The 18,028-nt window shown below is 43.7% G+C and overlaps 1 protein-coding gene across 1 annotated transcript; it reads left to right on the top strand.

The window, feature by feature from the left end:
* Positions 1 to 5,211: 5,211 nt before the first annotated feature.
* On the top strand, positions 5,212 to 17,476 carry LOC132976069 (uncharacterized; the record flags this gene model as incomplete). Its single annotated transcript, XM_061041005.1, has 2 exons — positions 5,212 to 7,168; positions 9,899 to 17,476. Coding segments are annotated over 2 exons (8,763 nt in total), but the record flags the coding sequence as incomplete, so codon positions are not given.
* Positions 17,477 to 18,028: the final 552 nt, after the last annotated feature.

Raw genomic sequence — 18,028 nt, forward strand, 5'->3', positions numbered from 1 at the left:
CCTATTGTGTCCTACTTTCATGTTTTTTTTTTGTCATTATAATGAAGGTTTTTTTTGGGGGTTTTTTTTTTACAGCAGGTACTTTGTCAATTCATGCACCAAATATTATTACCAAAAAAACATCATGTTCAATATACTGATTTTTCTTTAAGTGCATGAGAGCTCCCAGAGCAAAGATGCTAAGCCCCCTGACATGGCAGCTAATGATAACACAATATCCTCACACAATTCAACTCCTCTTCCCCCAAAATGTACCAATATGGACGACGGAATCCAGCCAACTCACACAAAAGACGTGCAAAACACATTCAATCCCTCCAAAATTGAATACAGTAGTTGTGGAATTTAATCATTATCCAAAACAAAGGATGCTGAAGTTATAATGACTCCGATCATCATTAAGTTCTGCAGGCGCCCCATAATTCACTGCTTTAATATTTGATAAACAAGTCAAGTTGATGTTGACATTCAGCTGTGCATGTGGCATCATTGATAATTTTCTGTCACCTAAAAAAAGTCCTGAGGCGGTTTTGTGGAGCATTGTTATATCAAATTAGCTGGAGAGCGGCCAGAAAAGCAGACAAACATGGTGAATGTGGGGGACAGCAGTTGAACTCTGTTCTTACAGTGCAGTTAATGGGCTTCTTTTGTTGCAGTAATGAAATATTTTTGCAGGGATGTGGGGAAATATGTCCTGAAACAGGGAGTCGTGTGCACATGCACCCAATCCACAGACAATATAATGCACACAGAAAGAAACAGTATGCCCACGGGAGACTGGCACATACATACTATTCTTTCGCTTGACATTGGGTGCGACACCTACATTTTGACTATTCAAGGACCCAGACACAGAGTGCATTCAGAGTTGGTCCGTTGAAGGGCCTAAAAAAAAAAAAAAACAGTACAGAATCATCTCTGCAACACAACTGATCAATAACTCAATCAATTAGAATCAATTAAGCTAATCTCTGAATGGAGATAATACAAACAAAGCATATCTTAATGCAGCAAGTAATGTGCCTGTCTGCTGTCTGCCACATAACCACAGCTCCGCTCCTCCTTACTCAGCACAGTGAAGAGCACCCTCCATGTTTGAGATCAATGCTTGCAGTCATACGAGCTCCAATAATACAGCCATGTTGGTGCAAAGCTAGAAAGCAGAGCTGCAATGTGTACAACAATTCAAGATCGGTGTATGAAACAGAAGTCTGAATTTTTGATCGGGGCCAAATGAAATAAGAAATGTGTTCTCGGTTTGTCCACTAGAGGGAACTGGTAAAGCAAGAAACCTGTTTCCTCACAGCAGGCTTCTCCTCTAACTTCAGTGGGGGAAATTGAGCACACGCTGAGTAATTCTTGCTAAGGGAAGTTTTTGCAAATTAAATTTTATTAATCAACCAATTTTTAACAAGTGCTGAGCATTGAAGGCTCAGAAGAAAGCAGCACAAGTGGATGATATAGCAGCTCGGTGCAGGAGGTTGAGGAGATTTCTAACTGATTGTAATAGAAGAAGTGTAGAGATGAACACGGAGAAAAGTGTTGGATGAGAAGGCCGTTTTTTAAAGAGGGGGAAAGAGACGAGTTAAAAAAGGGATTACCTAAGCCTTTCCTGTATGCAAAGCCATCTGTGTGTGTGTGTGTGTGTGTGTGTGTGTGTGTGTGTGTGTGTGTGTGTGTGCGTGTGTGTGTGTTAATGAGGGCATATGGAGTGTGTCTCCATTAAGGCCCATGTGTGTGTGTCCATCATCCCACCAGGCCTGCCCTGCACCCGCCAAGAATCCCAGGAAACTATCTGCTGCAGCAATCTCCTATTATAGCAGCGGGCCGTAGGAGGGGAGAAAGGGGGGGATGAAAGGGGGAGGTACAGGTCCTCCCCTTCCTCTGCCTTATGGCCTTTTCTGCAGGGGGGTGAGTGAGGCTGTAGCTAGGGAGATTATGCTTCCATATTTTGAGTGTTAGGTTGTAGAATTCAAGTGAAACGAATATCTTAGATACTTTGCATGAAATGAAAAAAAAATCTGTGAGAGGAGAAGAATCAGAAACTGTGACTTTCAAATTGTCTTGGGGAAAAAATAAAATGTTCATTCTAGTCCATGTGAGCAGCAGCAGACTGGTGGTGACAAAGTGCCACTTGTTGACACAGCATAAAGTGCTCATCAGTTCTGTTCAGTGCAGAGGGTGGCACTCCAGTGAGAGGCTTTATGTCACCAAAAGGAGCACCCAAACTCTGCCCCCCCCCCCCCCCCCCCTTTAAAAAAGACATCAAAACACCTCAAGAAAATAAGGTGATTCTCAAGGTTTAGACCACAACCTCCCAGCCAGATGTAAAACGTCCACAGCTCATGGCACCTCGCTCTGGCTGCTAATGGCCAACAGTAAGCTGTCCAGATTTAAAAATAGTTGAGAGGCTGTTTGTTTCATCCGTCTGACACTCGACACCAAAGGATCTCACAGAACCGCATGCAGGCTCCAGCTCTCATTCTGTCCCCCCCCCAATGGTGGACACTCTGCCTGGGACAACTCCTCTATTTCTGTTTGGTCTCCTGAGCCCTTTGCCGCCTTGCTTCTGGTGAGATGCTCAGAGACCCCGATGTGGACTTTATAGAAGATTTTTTTTTCAGTGGATTATTCTCAATAAAAAGACACAGAGCTGCCGGAGAGAGGTTGTGAGAGGTGACAGGATCAACAAGGCCTTTTTTTAGGAGACGGAGCCTTTTAAGGAAGTGACAATGAGGCCTGAATTATGGATTATAAAAATATAAGGTAAGGACGAAAGCTTTACGTTTCTTTCTTTTAAAGGCAGACACGGTAGGAGGAAAGTAACTGACCCTACAGAAATGAACACATTCTCATTTGCAAGATTTAAATTTTGTATGTGTAAAAATAAATGAAAAGATGTATAAAAATAATTCCTATTTTTATCTACTAAAGAATATACACATTCAGTTTCTCATTCTTTATAGTAAATACAACTTTTATTTTCTTTCACTGACAGTGTTTGACATTTCTAAACAATCAGTCAAATCCTCTGAGCTCACAGGAGTGACAGATTTGCTGCAGTTCAGGCTGCGCTTGGACCACAGTGGCTCTGAAAGCGAGGCCTCGCTGGTGTCAGGTTTTAGAGTCGGAGGCCCGTCACTGGACAAAAATAAACCTGTCACATGCAAGAATGAACAGAAATTACCCCGACAGTTTGACATGAGATTATCGCAGCAAAAAAAAGCAGTTACCACAGCTGTGTGTGATTTTTTTTTTAATGCCTCTTTCTGTTTGTTTTTTTTTTATCTGCACTGATCATCTGTTGCCTGCATGGAGAAAAATCTTCAGTCAATAAACATTTCGCCGCTTAAGAGTTTTCTTAATGCTTGAAAGCTAAATTTTACAGTGAGTGTAGGGCATGCTCTTGCCTATGTTGCTGTCGTTTTCTGTTAGAGGAGTTATTTTTTTTAGCTGTCGCATCACTTTAATAAAGATAAAGACTTTGCAGGTTTGAGCATTGTGGTGAAAAGCCGTTTCTGTAGACGTGAATGAGATGGATGGACTCCAGGTCTGAAGATATCAAAGAACCTTTGGTTATTCTGAGCAGAGGTGAGGTGACGGCTGCCTGGTAGCTGCAGTAAATTTAACCAGAATGTACCCATGACGTTACAGTTCTCCCTCGATGTGCGTAACCATTTTTATTTTAAAAGCACGGCACAAAGGAGAAATCCTGCCTGCATATTATCCCATAGCTCCAAGTGTCTGGAGATAACAGTGCTATACAAATAAAGATTGATTGATGATTGATACAAAGGAGGACATGTGCAGTAAGAGGGCTCTGTACTTTTAGATAAAGTATTTTAAATGTTGATTATTATCTTCAACTATAATTTTTTTTTTTGTATTTTAGGTTGTAAGCGTAGTTTTAAGCATTGCTCGGCAGGCAGCGAGCTGGTGGAGCAAGGAACAGTAAATATGTCAACAGATCCAAATGTGTCGCTGCACTCACCCACTGCTTCAGATTTATGGATCAGAATCACTTCTCTTTTTTTTATACTTTGGAAAAAAGGATTTGCACCTACTACAGCAAAGTATCTCCGCCATTCTTTACACACTTTTCATTTGTAAATAGATTTTTTTTAAAGTCTAAGCGAAACAGTAACATTTAAATACGGTTACACTTTTTAATAAATTAAAGTCCCATTTAAATATTGAAATAAGCAATCGAGAACTTGACAGAAATACTCGTTACAATTTTGCTTCCAACATCTGAATTTAGCAGCACCTCCACTCAGGGATATTTTTAATCTTCTTCCCATCTGTTGCTTCTCTACTGTAGTAAAACCGAAGATGTCTTACTACAGAATTAGTTTTTTAATGTAATGCAGCTGACGAGTCCTAACCAGATCTTTTTGCCGTTTCCCTCAAAGATAAACAGCACGATTGAAGTCTGTCATTTCTAGAAATGTCTGACGTCTTGACATCAACTTAATGTGAAACAATGTGTAAGTTTGTTCCTATTCCATTATAACTACAACAGAATCAGTATCTGGATCTTAATCTGAAGATGAGCAAAATCACTGTGTGTGTGTGTGTGTGTGTGTGTGTGTGTGTGTGTGTGTGTGTGTGTGTGTGTGTGGTCATCGAAGCTGTGTCCTGCTTTCCTAAAATACCTCACGTGAGGCTGTCTTTACAGTGCCTAGCAACAGTGTAGTTTTCTTCACAACATGTTTCTGAAGGTCACAGTGATTGAGGAGACGGATTAACAAGGCTGTTTTCAGAACCACATACAGTACATCGCTGCTTAATGCAAAAGAAAAAAAAAAGCTTCTCATCAAGGACACAACAAGTGGTGCTCAGTTTAAAGGTTTTTTGGTTTGAGAATAAGTTTAGAACACATATCCTAAACGATTGTTTAAACAAATCATTTTAAGGATGGTTATTTAAGTGTACCGTCGGGTCCAAGTTAACTCTCCTTTCTTTCTCTCGTAGGAAAACAAAATATTCCAGGATTTTCTTGGATGAAGGCCAACTAAAAGGCACCATGCCTTAGGGAGCTACAGGCTTTACAAAGTCTTGACAGGAGCCCCAAACTCTGGGCTTGCAGCTCCTGCAGCGGGCAGAGTTTATCATTCAGAGGTCTGCGTTTGCGTGAATGACTGCACAGCTGAGGACGGAGCAGTTTGTGTACGGGCCTGCATCATGACATCGGTTGAGAAACGCCGCTCTGGACGAAAGAGTGGCGGGCATCGAAAGCACAGCGACGGAGGCTACAGCGACACCTCCAGTGCTGGGTCCTTCCCGGACGAGACGGACCGTGAGGTCAGCAGTCTGACAGATCGAGCATTCAGGAGTCTCTGCATCGGAGATGAGGCCGTTTATAACGACTCAGACCTGGGTGCATCTTCACCCTGCACCCAGAGAGACAGACAGCTGGCCTTTAGCCAGAGTGCTCAGGACAGAGACGGAGAGAGGGAGGAACTTAAGAGAACTGCACATGAGAGCTTCAGCCTCAGGATGCAGCAGTATGAACAGAACTGGATCCACGGAGGGATGTATGGGGCTGAGATCCAAAGAGATCCACAGTGGGAGGATTATGGGGAAAGGACACAAGGGAGAGTTTCTGCCACATTCCAGCAGTCCTTTGTGGAAACCTCTCAACAGGAGGCACCTCTAAGAGGAGAACAGCTGTCCTTTCTCAGCAACGGCGCTACTGAGGTGAGTTCACAGCAACGAAGAAGCCGCTCCAGAGTCTCCTCTCTGATCAGAGCTTTTAACTCTGAGGGACAGAGGGATGGAGCCGGGATGGACGGTAAACTCAGAGAGTTGAATGATGACACCAGCTGGGACAAATCTGCTCTCATGAGTATACAAAGGGAACTTTCTGAATTCTCCACATCATATCAGGACAACTTTAACAGCGGCCATTTCTCCTCAGCTGGTCCATTCTCCTCCCGGGACGCTGGCTTCTACTCCTCTGAAGTAGCAGCAATGAGTCACATAAATTCTGGACCCTCTTTTATGAGATCTTCCCACAGTAAACACAGCATGTCCACACAGGTCAACTGTAACTCTAACTTCTTTATACACAGTGAGTTCAGTCCATTCAAAGTGTGGCGGGATCATAACAGGTTTCCCTTCCAGCAAGGAGAAGTCTCAGGGTTTATGCGCTATCCAGACTTCCCCAAGTGGTACGAGACACCAATGTACAAGGAGCTTTCGCTGGAGAGCCAACCACAGGTTCCATACAGGTTTGAGGAGAGGGGAATGAGAAACCTGAGGAATAACTGGGCACCGGTAGTGCCTCCCTCTCCTCCGCGCGCCACCTCGACATCCACAATGCTGCACAGAGCGTCCGCAGTGGAGAAACGGTGCGACTCGGAGTTAGCGGGTCATTACACCTACAGGAAGCGGGCGCAAAGCCTCGGGACAAACAGGCTTCAACCCCAACGCCCATCGACGGCATCGCCAACCATTGAGATGTCTCGACGCGTCCAGGACACCATCAGCTCTGTCAAAGCCCTCCAGCAAAAAATCAAAATGATGACAGAGCAAAATATCTCTACAGAGATGACAATGCATAAACAAGGAGTGTCTTATAGCAATGATTATCGTATTCCCTATGGAAACGATGCAAAATCAGTGGCACCAAATGTCGTCAGCAGTAACACAAGCACAACTCCCTTCAACATCAGCCAGCTGCTCACACCTGTAGTTCATGCACATCAAGAATCAGAGACGTCAGAGGTCCGGCAGAGCGCGGTTTCCCCTCAACTTGTGGAACATCCCCCAGTGCGAGCCGAAAGCAGGGGAGCCACTCCTGATATTAGGATGTCGAGCTACAAATCCAGAGCAACAAGCCTTCTCTTTAATCTCAAAGACAACAGGAAAAGAGTTAAAAGCACTTACAGTCCCACCAAATTCAAGGGCTTGGAGACACAGGACAAAAACAAACAGCCTTTAATCCAGGAGCCAAGAGACACTGTGATAGATATCCCGGATTTCCCAGATGCAGAATATCCTCAGGTAGAGGAATCCGGCTGGACAAATGCAGTCTCACACAATTATGCAAACCAGTATTTTAGCCCTGGATCGTCCTTTGCAACTAATTATGAGCCTGCGGCCGCAAATACAGGCCAATATTCAGAATACACTTCAAGTGATTACCAGACAGCTCAGATGCAAGGTGAGATGGTTCATCACTCTGGGTTCACTGGCTTCATACCTGAAAATTACACAAGCAGTCAGCTGGCTAATGGACAGAATCTCTATGAGGACTTATCGTCATTTACTCCCTACCAGCAAGGCATGATGGATAATGTAGACACTCAGGGGAGAGATGGATACATGCTTAAGCCTCCCTATACAGCTACACAAACGCCATGGCTAAATGCTGAAAACAATCATACCAGAGAGTTTTTAACCCAGGTGGATGGATATCAGCAGCACAAAGACAGCGGCTATGATTACACAAATGTGTCCTCACAGGATATGTGGAGACAGGCAAACAGCCAAGACACAAAATATCACAGTCTGAGTGCAGAAAGCTATCCGTGGAAACAAGAGATAACTGCTTCAGTGGGACTAGACCAACATTATCAAAGAGCAGCCATGACAAAAGAGGAGCTACATTTACCAAGAGACAAATACAGAGTAGACAGTCATCATGATATTCATAAGGAGCCTCAGAAAAAACAGTCCTGTGAGGATTTTGGTGGAACTTCTTATGCAATGGATGGCTTCATCAATTCTAATATTTCTAACCAACATCCTCAATATGGTGCTTTGGGCAATAACACCAGAGAAAACCAAGCTTATTATGGACATCAGCAACCGGGAGCTTTTAAGGACAATTATGGACTTCAAAAGCAAAGCAGACATAACAAGGAAAATGAAATGAATGATTATACGCCTAAAACTTCCAACAGATTTACTGATCAAGAAAACAGAAACCAGCACACTCCTATTTTGAATAAAGACTATGCAATGCTCACTCAAGAAACAGGTCAGATAAACCCATATACGACAATTCCAAATGGGTATGAAATGCAAAGTCTCCAACCAGAAGAAACTAAACCACCGTTTGAACATAATATGCTGAACAGTGCCAAACCTGCCAATGTGACTGACCCCGCAATGGAAAACCGAGCAAAAGATAGAAGTTATGACGGGGTCAAGGCTGAACAGGCCATGGCAGCGCACGTAAAAGCACAACACGCCCAAGCAGAGCTGGCAGTGGCTCAGCACTGGGCTAAAGAGCAGCGGCCCAAAGAGGAGTTAGCTGGGTTAAATTTAGCAGGGCAGACTGGTTCAGAGGAAGTCAAAGCAGAACATGTCTTTGCAGAACTATCAGCGCAAGAGAGAGTAAACCTGGGCAGAGCAGAACATGTTGAGGAAATTAAGAAAAAGGATTACTTGATAGAGCAGTCGACAGAAAAACAACCAGAACAGACAAGTGAGGTACTGACAAAGGCAGAGCAAACAATAGTGCCGAGGGTAACAGAGCCAAGTCATATTACAGAGGAGGCAGCAGAACACATGAAAGAGGAGCAGGAGGGGCAGGTCAAAGCAGAACAAGCTGAAGCAGAGAGGTTCAAAGAACACATAAAAACAGAACTGGAGGAGACAGAGCAGACGAGAATACAGCAGTCTAAAACTGAAAAGGCCAAACTAGAAAGGATCAAAGCAGAGAAACTTGAGGAAGAAAAGTTAAGAGCAGAAGAAGCTGAAAGAGAGCGGATTACGGCAGAACAAATCAGGACAGAAAAAGTTAAAGCAGAACAAGCTGAAGCAGAGCGAAGGAAAGTAGCGCATGCAGAACTTCGGCAGATAGAAGAGCAAGCTAAAGCAGAACGAGAGAAGGTTGAAGTTGGTGATAAAAATGTAATTCAAGCCACTCATGTAAATGATGCAAATCTTACAACACAGAAGAGCAAAGCTAAAGTGGAAAGAGTTGAAGAAAAAGAGGGAGAGCAGGAAAATTCCAAACAAACCAAAGTCATCACAACTAAACTAGAGCAAACTAAAACAGAGATGATGCAGGAAGAGTCAGCTAAACCAGCACCAAAGCTAATATCGTCACAACAGGTCAAAAGTGAGCCAGATAAAGTTGAGCAAGCTAAGACAGAGTTAGCTAAAGCCAAAGCAGAATTGGCAAAAATAAAGGAGAAGATGAAAGGAGATCAAAAACAGAAAGTCAAAAACACAGTTCTTACAAAAGATGACGAGATAAAGAAAGATGTTCCTGCTGACATGGATGCTGATAAAAATGAAGAGTTCAAATATCAGGACCAGTCAACTCAACCAGAGCATCAACAGAACAAAGATTTGATTGTAACTTTCAGGCAAAGTATAGATCAAGCTAACCGAGGGCTCGATGAGTTTAACCGTCTTAGAGATAAATATGGTTTTACTGATACACCAACAGTCAGAAACAAAATCTCTGCTGCAGGAAATAGTTCTTCAAATGATGCCAATGAAACACCACTTTTATGTCTTGATACATTTGAAAGAAAGACTGAAGAAAAATCTAAAGACAAACTAAGTCCTACTCGCAAATTTGCAACATCTGACACAGAGAACAACAACGTAAGCAGCTTTGAATCTCCCAAATTGACAGAAGGTCAGTATATTTACAGTGAGTCATCCAAAGAATTCAAATTATCCAGCGGTAATAATGCACTTCCCGATGGCGATAACGTAACAAAAAGTGACTCCATTACTGATGAAGTAAAGGAGCACAGAGTTGAAAAGTTGGAAACATGTGACCCACTGATACAACCTGATGTCTCACAGCAAAAGGATTCAAATTTGGTTAGTCTGCTCCCTGCTGGAAGAAAACCCAAGTTAACTGAGCAAAGTGTAGGTCCAAGTAAAGATCCCCATTCAAACCCTCCAAAGACGTTGTCCCATAAAGAGAGAGCTCAGACGAAGCAGGAGATTCTGACTTCAAAGATAAAAGCTCACGCTGAAAAAGAGATTTCTGCGATCAAAGAGAAGGGGTTTGCTAAAAGAGATGGAATTATATCCAAAACTTCTACCAAGCAATTAGGAGGTAATCAGTTTATAAATGCTCGACAGAAACCACCATCACAGGACGCTCCTAAAAAGCATGACAGCACAATTTCCAGTAATGCAACACTAAAGCACCATATGGAGCCCCAAGGAACAAAGATGGTACCAGCCAAGTCTGCTTTACCTTCCAGCTCTGCTACAATCCCAGTTAAGTCTGCAGCAACAACCAGTCAGTCTCTGGACCAATCGCAGAAAGTTCTCAAAGAACCAATGAATGGAGACGTGCCAAAACCACCCACAGAATCAAAACTGACCACGAGAACCGACAACGGCTTGGTAGAACATCAAAATAAAGAGAATCGCTCTCCAATACATAGTAAAGAACAACCACCTAAAACCAAGCAATTAAAGCAGGAATCAGATCTTGAAGAAAACTCTGGGAACAAGACTGATGGACCTAAAGACAATCTTATTTTAGACACTGTCAATCTCATCAAGGAGAAAGAAGCTAGACCTGTCGTTGAAGTCAAAAGTTCAAAAGCTATAACCACAGAAAAGGCTGAGAGTACACACGAAGCAGTTCTTGAGGATTCATCACTTAATATTGTCTTTGGTCAAATTAAGACTCCTGTGGCTGATGACAGCTTGCAGATCAGAGGAATAATGGTAACTGTGCGAGAAAGAAAACCATCCTTAAGCGATGTTGAGATTAATTCTCCTAACACTCCCGACCAAATTAACGCAAAAGAAAGCAGGAATTCAGAGTTAAAGGAAGGAAATCTAAGCTCAGATCCAGAGACAAGCAAAGGTAATACATCTTTAAATACCAAAGTAGAGAGTAAGGACAAAGTTATTCAAGGCACTCATCCTACAATGATAGATGATAAGACTAAAGTAGGAATGAAAATTCATCCTGAAAACATCCAAGGAGCTTCAACCCGAGAGACAAAACAGAACAATATGTTTGAAACGGTCACTCTACAGCAGGAGAGTTCCTACGCAGATGCAAGTCCCCAAAGGGAAACACAACTCCAAGAACCAGCGCGTGAAAAAGTCTCGCCTTCCAATGTCACTGTACCTGCTAAAAATAAAACACTGGCAGAAACTCAATCCCTTCTCTACAACCAAGACATAATACCCGGAGAAACTAAAGACTTCACAAATGTAACGCCAATAGAGAACCGTTCAAAGAGTATAGGAACAGATGAAGTAAAGGTTAATGTTCACGAGAAAAATCCACCAAAAAGCCAAACAACACATGCCAATGATTCCAACGTGGTGGCCAAGCAAATCAACCAAATGAATGATTGTAAAAGAGATGGTGCTGAATCTTTGATAAAGCAGAACATCAAGCCTTTAGTGAAAGAAGATATGTCCACTGTCATAAATCCATCCAACAGCAGGGACACAGATGGAAAGAGTGCACCCCTATTGGACGAAAAGAAACATCACTCAACACCACCAAAGCCTCTCAGTAAAACTAGTGCATCTCACAATTTAACTGACAACGAGAACAGACAAGTAGAAAATAATCAAGTGGATGATAGTGTGCATATAGACAGCATTGCCATCAGAGTTGTGTCAGCGGTAACTGAGGACAACATAACCAAAGGAGAAAAACATGTCACAGCTGTTGCTTCAGATGAAGCTACAGCTAATGACCAAGTTGCATCATCTTCTGTTGAAGGAAAATTAAAAAAGGACAACAGAACCAAAGACACCATTGCAGCCAGCAGTGAAAATCAGTTTGAAATAAATTTGGAAGATAATTTACTGGTACAAAGCGTGCTGTCCAGTGTGAGAAAACTGTCTGACTCACTGAAAAACAACAATCAACAGGAGAGCATTAACGCAACGAGTCAGAATGTTCAAGATGAAACTGGAGAGCATGAAAGCATTAATGCCAGCGGGAATTCAGTGGACGAATCAAAAACACATCCAACAGAGGAAGATTACTTTCAAGTGCAAGGGACAGCAGAAACTAATCATAAACCACACAGGAAAGCAAATGTTGCAGATTCTTCAGATGCTGTTTCAAAGGGAAGGGATCTTCCAGGATTACAGTCAAAGAAGGGACTTTTTAGCAAAGAATCAGACAATGAAAGAAAAAATGAAGTCTTTATGTTGGATCAAAGTCTAAGAAAAACAGCAGAATCAAGGTCAGTAAACATTCAAGAAGAGAACGCGAAAAGGAACAACGGAGAAACAGAAGATAAACTGGCCTCCAAACAGAGTGATGGTCCCACAGAAAGACCTGGTTCTAAAAATGAGAAGTCCCAGGTGGGTCAAGCTGTTCATATCAGAAAACAGCAAACAGAGAGCAAGTCCACTTTATCCTTAAGAGAAAGACAGAGCCTAAGAAATTCAAACCCAACAAGGGAATCAGGTGGAGAAAAACCTGAGGTTAAACCAACACCTAAACCTAGAGCATCCACAATACCGGAGATATCCGCACTTGCAGACTATGCCAGGTTAAAAGTGATTGTTTCAGAAGACCGGGACGACACAATCCAGGAATTCCCTCCCAATAAAAAGGAAGGATTCTTTCCACTTATACAGAGTCGTCATAGCAGACGCCCAGTGTTCACTGCTGACCCACAAGACTTCCCCGTGAAAGAGAAAACTTTGCCAAATAAAACAGAGGTCAGCTCCAAAGTGAACAAAGAGCCCAAACCCTTGGTGTTTCCCATTACAGAGAAGGAACATCAAAGGACAGGGATGTTTAAACTAGGAGACAAAGAAAGACAAGAAAAACTGCTTTTAGATGCCAAAGCCAATGAAGATACTCAAGTTAAAAATGCACAACACATCCAAGGAAGGATAAAGTCACCAACAAGTCATGTAAAGAAAGAAAGGATTGAAGAAGCACCTTTAACTGATATGCAAAGAGCTCATCAAACAGATGAGAGGACTCAGTCAAACAATCCTCCCTTGCAAGCACCAGCCTCATCTTCTGCTCTCAATAGACCAAGGCAAAGAAACACATCTGTGACACAACAAATGAAGCCAAGTGATAACACCAATCCAAATGAAAAACTTCAAGAATTTTCCCCAACAGCTGAAAGAATACCATGTTTGGATAAAAACCCGCACCCGAAACCCACTTTGGTGCAAGGTAACAACATGGAGGATAGCACAAGAACTTCAAGAAAAACTCAGAAGATTGAAAATGCTAAGACGGACAGTTTAGAAAAACCTACACCTCCGCATGAAGACACCAAGCCAAAACAGCAGAACAGAGCAAAACAGTCGGAGGTCAAACACACTTCTAGGACAGACGACACAGAAGACGTGAAAATAAAACACATAATTGCAGAAAGTAGAGCTTCTCTGGCTGAAGAAGAGAGGAAAGCTGCTAAGAGAGAAGAGGAGAGGAGAACAAGGGAGCGGGAGGCCATTGCTAACAGGATCAAGGAGAGACGGGAAAAACAACGAGAAGCAGACAGACGGGAAGAGGAAGAAAGAAAAGGAAAACACACTGAAGGAAGCAGAGCTGCCCAAAAAGAGAAGATGAGAGCAAATCAAAGACAAGAAGAAAAACTAGTGAAAGAAATTGAGGAGATAAGGGAATTGATAGCAGAGGAACAGCAAGGAAAACACAGAGAGCAGCAGAGGCTAGCTTCTCAAGAGGTCCCGCGTAGAAGAGCTGCTAGCAATGAGCGGCAAAGAAGAGCTGCACAAGAGGAGCAGCAGACGAGAGCTGCAAAAGAGGAGCTGCACAGGAAAAGAGCTGCCGAAGAGGAGCAGAAGAGGAGAGCTGCACAAGAGGAACAACAGAGGAGAGCTGTTGAAGTCGAGCAGCAAAGGAAGGCTGCTCAAGAGGAACAGCAGAGGAGAGACGCACATGAGGAGCAGCAGAGAAGAGCTGCACAAAAAGAGCAGGAGAGGAAAGCAGCTCTGGAAGAAGAGCAGAAAAGAGCTGTTCAAGAGGAGCTGAAGAACAGAGCAGCACAAGAGGAACAACAGAGGAGAGCTGCACAAAAAGAGCAGGAAAGGAAAGCAGCTCTAGAAGAAGAGCAGAAAAGAGCTGCTCAACAGGAGCAGCAAATGAGAGCTGCACATGAGGAGCAGCAGAGAAGAGCTTTTCAAGAGGGGCAGCAAAGGAAAAGAGCTGCTGAAGAGGAGAAGCAGAGGATAGTTGCACAAAAAGAGCAGGAGAGGATCGCTGCTCTAGAAGAACAGCAGAAAAGAGCTGCTCTGGAGGCGCAACAGACGAGAGCTGCTCTAGAGGAACAGCAAAGAAGAGCTGCACAAGAGGAACAGCAGAGGATAGCTGCTCTAGAGGAACAGCAGAGAAGAGCTGCACAAGAGGAACAGCAGAGGATAGCTGCTCTAGAGGAACAGCAGAGAAGAACTGCACATGAGGAGCAGCAGAGGATAGCTGCTCTAGAGGAACAGCAGAGGAGAGCTGCACATGAGGAGCAGCAGAGGATGGCTGCTCTAGAGGAACAGCAAAGAAGAGCTGCACATGAGGAACAGCAGTGGAGAGCTTCTCTGATTGAGGAGCAAAGGCTGGCCAGACAGACTGAGGAGAAAATACTCACTGACATTGAGGAGAGAAAGAAAATAAATCAGAGAGATCAGGAGCAACCTGCAGACATTTCAGAACAGAAAAGGTTCAATCTGATTCAGGAGCAAAGGAAAACCGAGCAGCACACCGAAGAGCAGCGGGAAGGAAGACAGAAAAAAGAAGAGAGGGCCAGAGTTCTTGAGAAGAGCCAAGCGGCACCGAACGATGAGAAGAGAGGGGCACAAGAACGGATGCTAGATCAAAAAGAGGGACGCGAAAGAGACAAAGCGGCTCAGAGGATGGAGGCTCTCCAATACTATGCCATCACCTCAACAGACTCGGAGAGGAAGCCAAAAGAGAGGCAGATATACTCCCCTTTACCTCCCCAACAGAAAAACAATCCTGTCGGGCCGGAATCATCTGAAGACTCAGGATCCCATTCTAGATCTTATAGGCCACATGCCCCTGCATCTCCAGCTCCATCTCTTCCCCGTTCCAACACCTCCTCTCCTGCTCTGGGAGCCAAGCCCTCGATGTTCCGGGTGAAAGATAACAGTTTCAGAGGTTCTTCTTTCACCAAGTCAGTCAAACCACGCTTCCATAAAAGCTTCGGAGAGGATTACCGAGTGGGTTCCCCTATGGAGAGGGAGAGACGAGAGGACGAGCAAGACATATTAAGATGGAGTGCTGGAACTCCTGTCCACCCTGACAGACTTGCCGCAATCAGAGAACTCTCATCTTTTCCACCAACATCTTCGTCACAGGACTACTCAGTCCCCCTCCCTCAACACAGGCCTTACTCCAGGAGGAGCATCGCTCTGGATGAAGACGACTCCCGCTCTGTCGTCAGCAACATGTCCGAGGGTGTTGAGAGTTTTGCCACCAGTGCAGCAGACCTGTCGGATATAAGAAGCTCGTACTATGACGAGAGACCCGAATCCGCCTGTAGCTTCAGCAGCGATGTGTCTCGTTCTATGGGCAAGCCTCCAACTGTCCCCCCGAAGAGTGAGAAAGCCTTGCGCAGGGCGAAAAGGTTGACTTCTCGAAGAATCAACAAGGAAAAGCCCAAAGCCGGAGCAGACGGCCCTGCTGGGGTTGAGAAACCTCTTCAAGACGTGTCCGGTATTCCTTCCTCCTCCTCCACTGAGGTATGCTCCTCAAACCGCCATGCTGTGGCTTCCCCTCATTTTACCCCACCTCTCTCCCTCGCTCTTGCTCCAGCCCTGGGGTCGAGCTTGCCTTCTTCCAGCACTGAGCACCAATCGTCTCACAGCTCTTTCCATGCTTCCCCTCACGCCACTGCTCCTGTCTCCCTCCCAGTCGCCTCACCTCATGCTACTGCACCCGTTTCCCTTCCCATCGTCTCCACTCATGCTACTGGCCCCGCTTCCCACACTGCTGCACCAAAGACAGTTGCTCATATTCCCTCTTCTCCCACTCTCCATCATGCAAACCGCCCAGCTACAGTGACACAGTACCATGTAGAGTCAAGCTATCCCCAGTCCTACCCACTGACCCAGCGTAAGGTGCTGCAAGACCTCGGCTCCGGCCAGTACTTTGTAGTGGACGTGCCTGTTCAAGTGAAAACAAAGACTTTCATCGACCCAGAGACAGGAAAGTATGTTCAGCTGAATGTGCGGGAGTCTGCTCAGAGTAACCCCCGACCCCAGCCAAAGCTCCAGCCTCAGCCGCAGCAAACATACCTACAGCCTCAGCTTCAACCCCAAATGCAGGTCAAGCCACAGCAGCAGCAGCAGCAGCCCCTCTCCCAGCCCTCTCCAGCTGGCAAGCCTGCTGTGTTTTATGAAGGCTACCAAGGCTACCAACCTGCAGCTAACAAATTCGTTCCCCACAACAGGTCCTCAGCCCCTGGAACTCCCTACCAGGACCAACAGCCCGTGAGGGAGGGACGCATCTACGGATATCAAGCCCCTGAAATTATAGCGAACTCTGAAGGGCCTCGCTATAGCCCAGAGAAGACTCCGTACATGGACACAGTTAATGATTCAGGCAAAACACATAACACAGTTTACAACACACATGGCCCATATGAGTCGTTCCCAGAGTGCGACACAAACAGCCAGCTTGCAGGAAGCCAAGTTCGTGAAAATGATAACTCAGCCCACTCGCGGTATCAGCCCCAAGAAATAATCGCCATAAGTGAACTAGAGGACTTTATGGAGGTGTCTGACTGGTGAGGAAAACTGGCACAGAAATTGTGCCTCAAAAAAGGTTGATAATGTAAAGATGACAGATAGGACAGAGTATTTAACAAAACAAAAAAAAAGCACAGTTTGAATGGATCATTAAATGCAGTTTTAAGTGTTTGTAAATTACTTTTACAAGTGGAAACAGTTTCAGAATGTTTTTTGGTTTTCAGTTTTGAAGTTAAATTTCTGCTGATAATTGTGGATTAACTGTTTAGCTATTTATTGTGTTACAAAGAAGTCACCATTCCATTTGACTTTTGAATGTGCTAAGCTATTTTTGATGTGTATACAGTAAGATACAGTCTCCCATTGTCTGCTAAACCTGGATTCATGTTGTCATAAATAAACCAGAAACTGTATGTCTATACCTTTTGGTAGTTTGAAAAAAAAAAAATGCTTTGAACATTAAAAGAGCTGCTTCAGTTTTCATGATTTATCTCTTGTTGAAAAATGTGGATTTTAATGATGCATATACTACTAAAAACCCAGAGTGCCAATCAAAGATCTGCAGTTTGTGGAAAGCAAAGCTTGTGTATTCAACCACTGTGTCAATATTCAAACATGTTGATAAGATTAATACGGATTTTAAGGTTTAGTTTCAAATGGTAGTCCATTTGGAAGGAAGCTTGTCACTGTGTTGCTGTGAAGATTTCAGGCAGTAAAATCACACTTCATTAAACCCAATCATTCTTTGGCATAATGAAAGTCTTTCAAAATCACCTTGTAAAAATGATAAATAAAAAAAGGAAATGTGAAACATTGTTGCTTCAGGTTGATTTCATTTTAGATCTTAAATGACTGTAATAAGTACATAATGTTACTGTCACAGCGATCCTGTTCTGACTCCTTGAGATGCACCCTGGGTCTGAATGACAATAAATGAGGTCTTTTAATGAGTGCATAAGACAATTAAAAAGAGTGACTGTGAGCAAAATCATATTTCCTGAGTGAATTCATAAACACAATATTGAGAAATTAACATTTTGTTGATGAAATTTGTGCGTATGTCTCCTTTTATTTCTGTATGAGTCAATCCAAATGGTTAAGAATTTGCTTACTATACCTGAGAGATCCAATGATAGATATAAAACAGTGTGAAAATTATCGTTTCTTCAATCTTCCTTGAGTCACCAACTCAGATTAAATGTACACGGCTGGGGTGAGAATGCCTGCATATACACTCCAGTTTAATGAATTTCGAAGCATTCATTAAGTTTTGCTGATCCCCTGAGAAGCAGTAACCTGCTTTGACCACTGTAGGGCAGAGGAGAGCGATTCCTCCACTCAAGCTCAGACTTAACCTTAAGACTTA

The sequence above is a fragment of the Labrus mixtus genome, chromosome 6 (genome assembly GCF_963584025.1).
Source record: "Labrus mixtus chromosome 6, fLabMix1.1, whole genome shotgun sequence".
In the NCBI taxonomy this organism is placed as follows: Eukaryota; Metazoa; Chordata; class Actinopteri; order Labriformes; family Labridae; genus Labrus; species Labrus mixtus.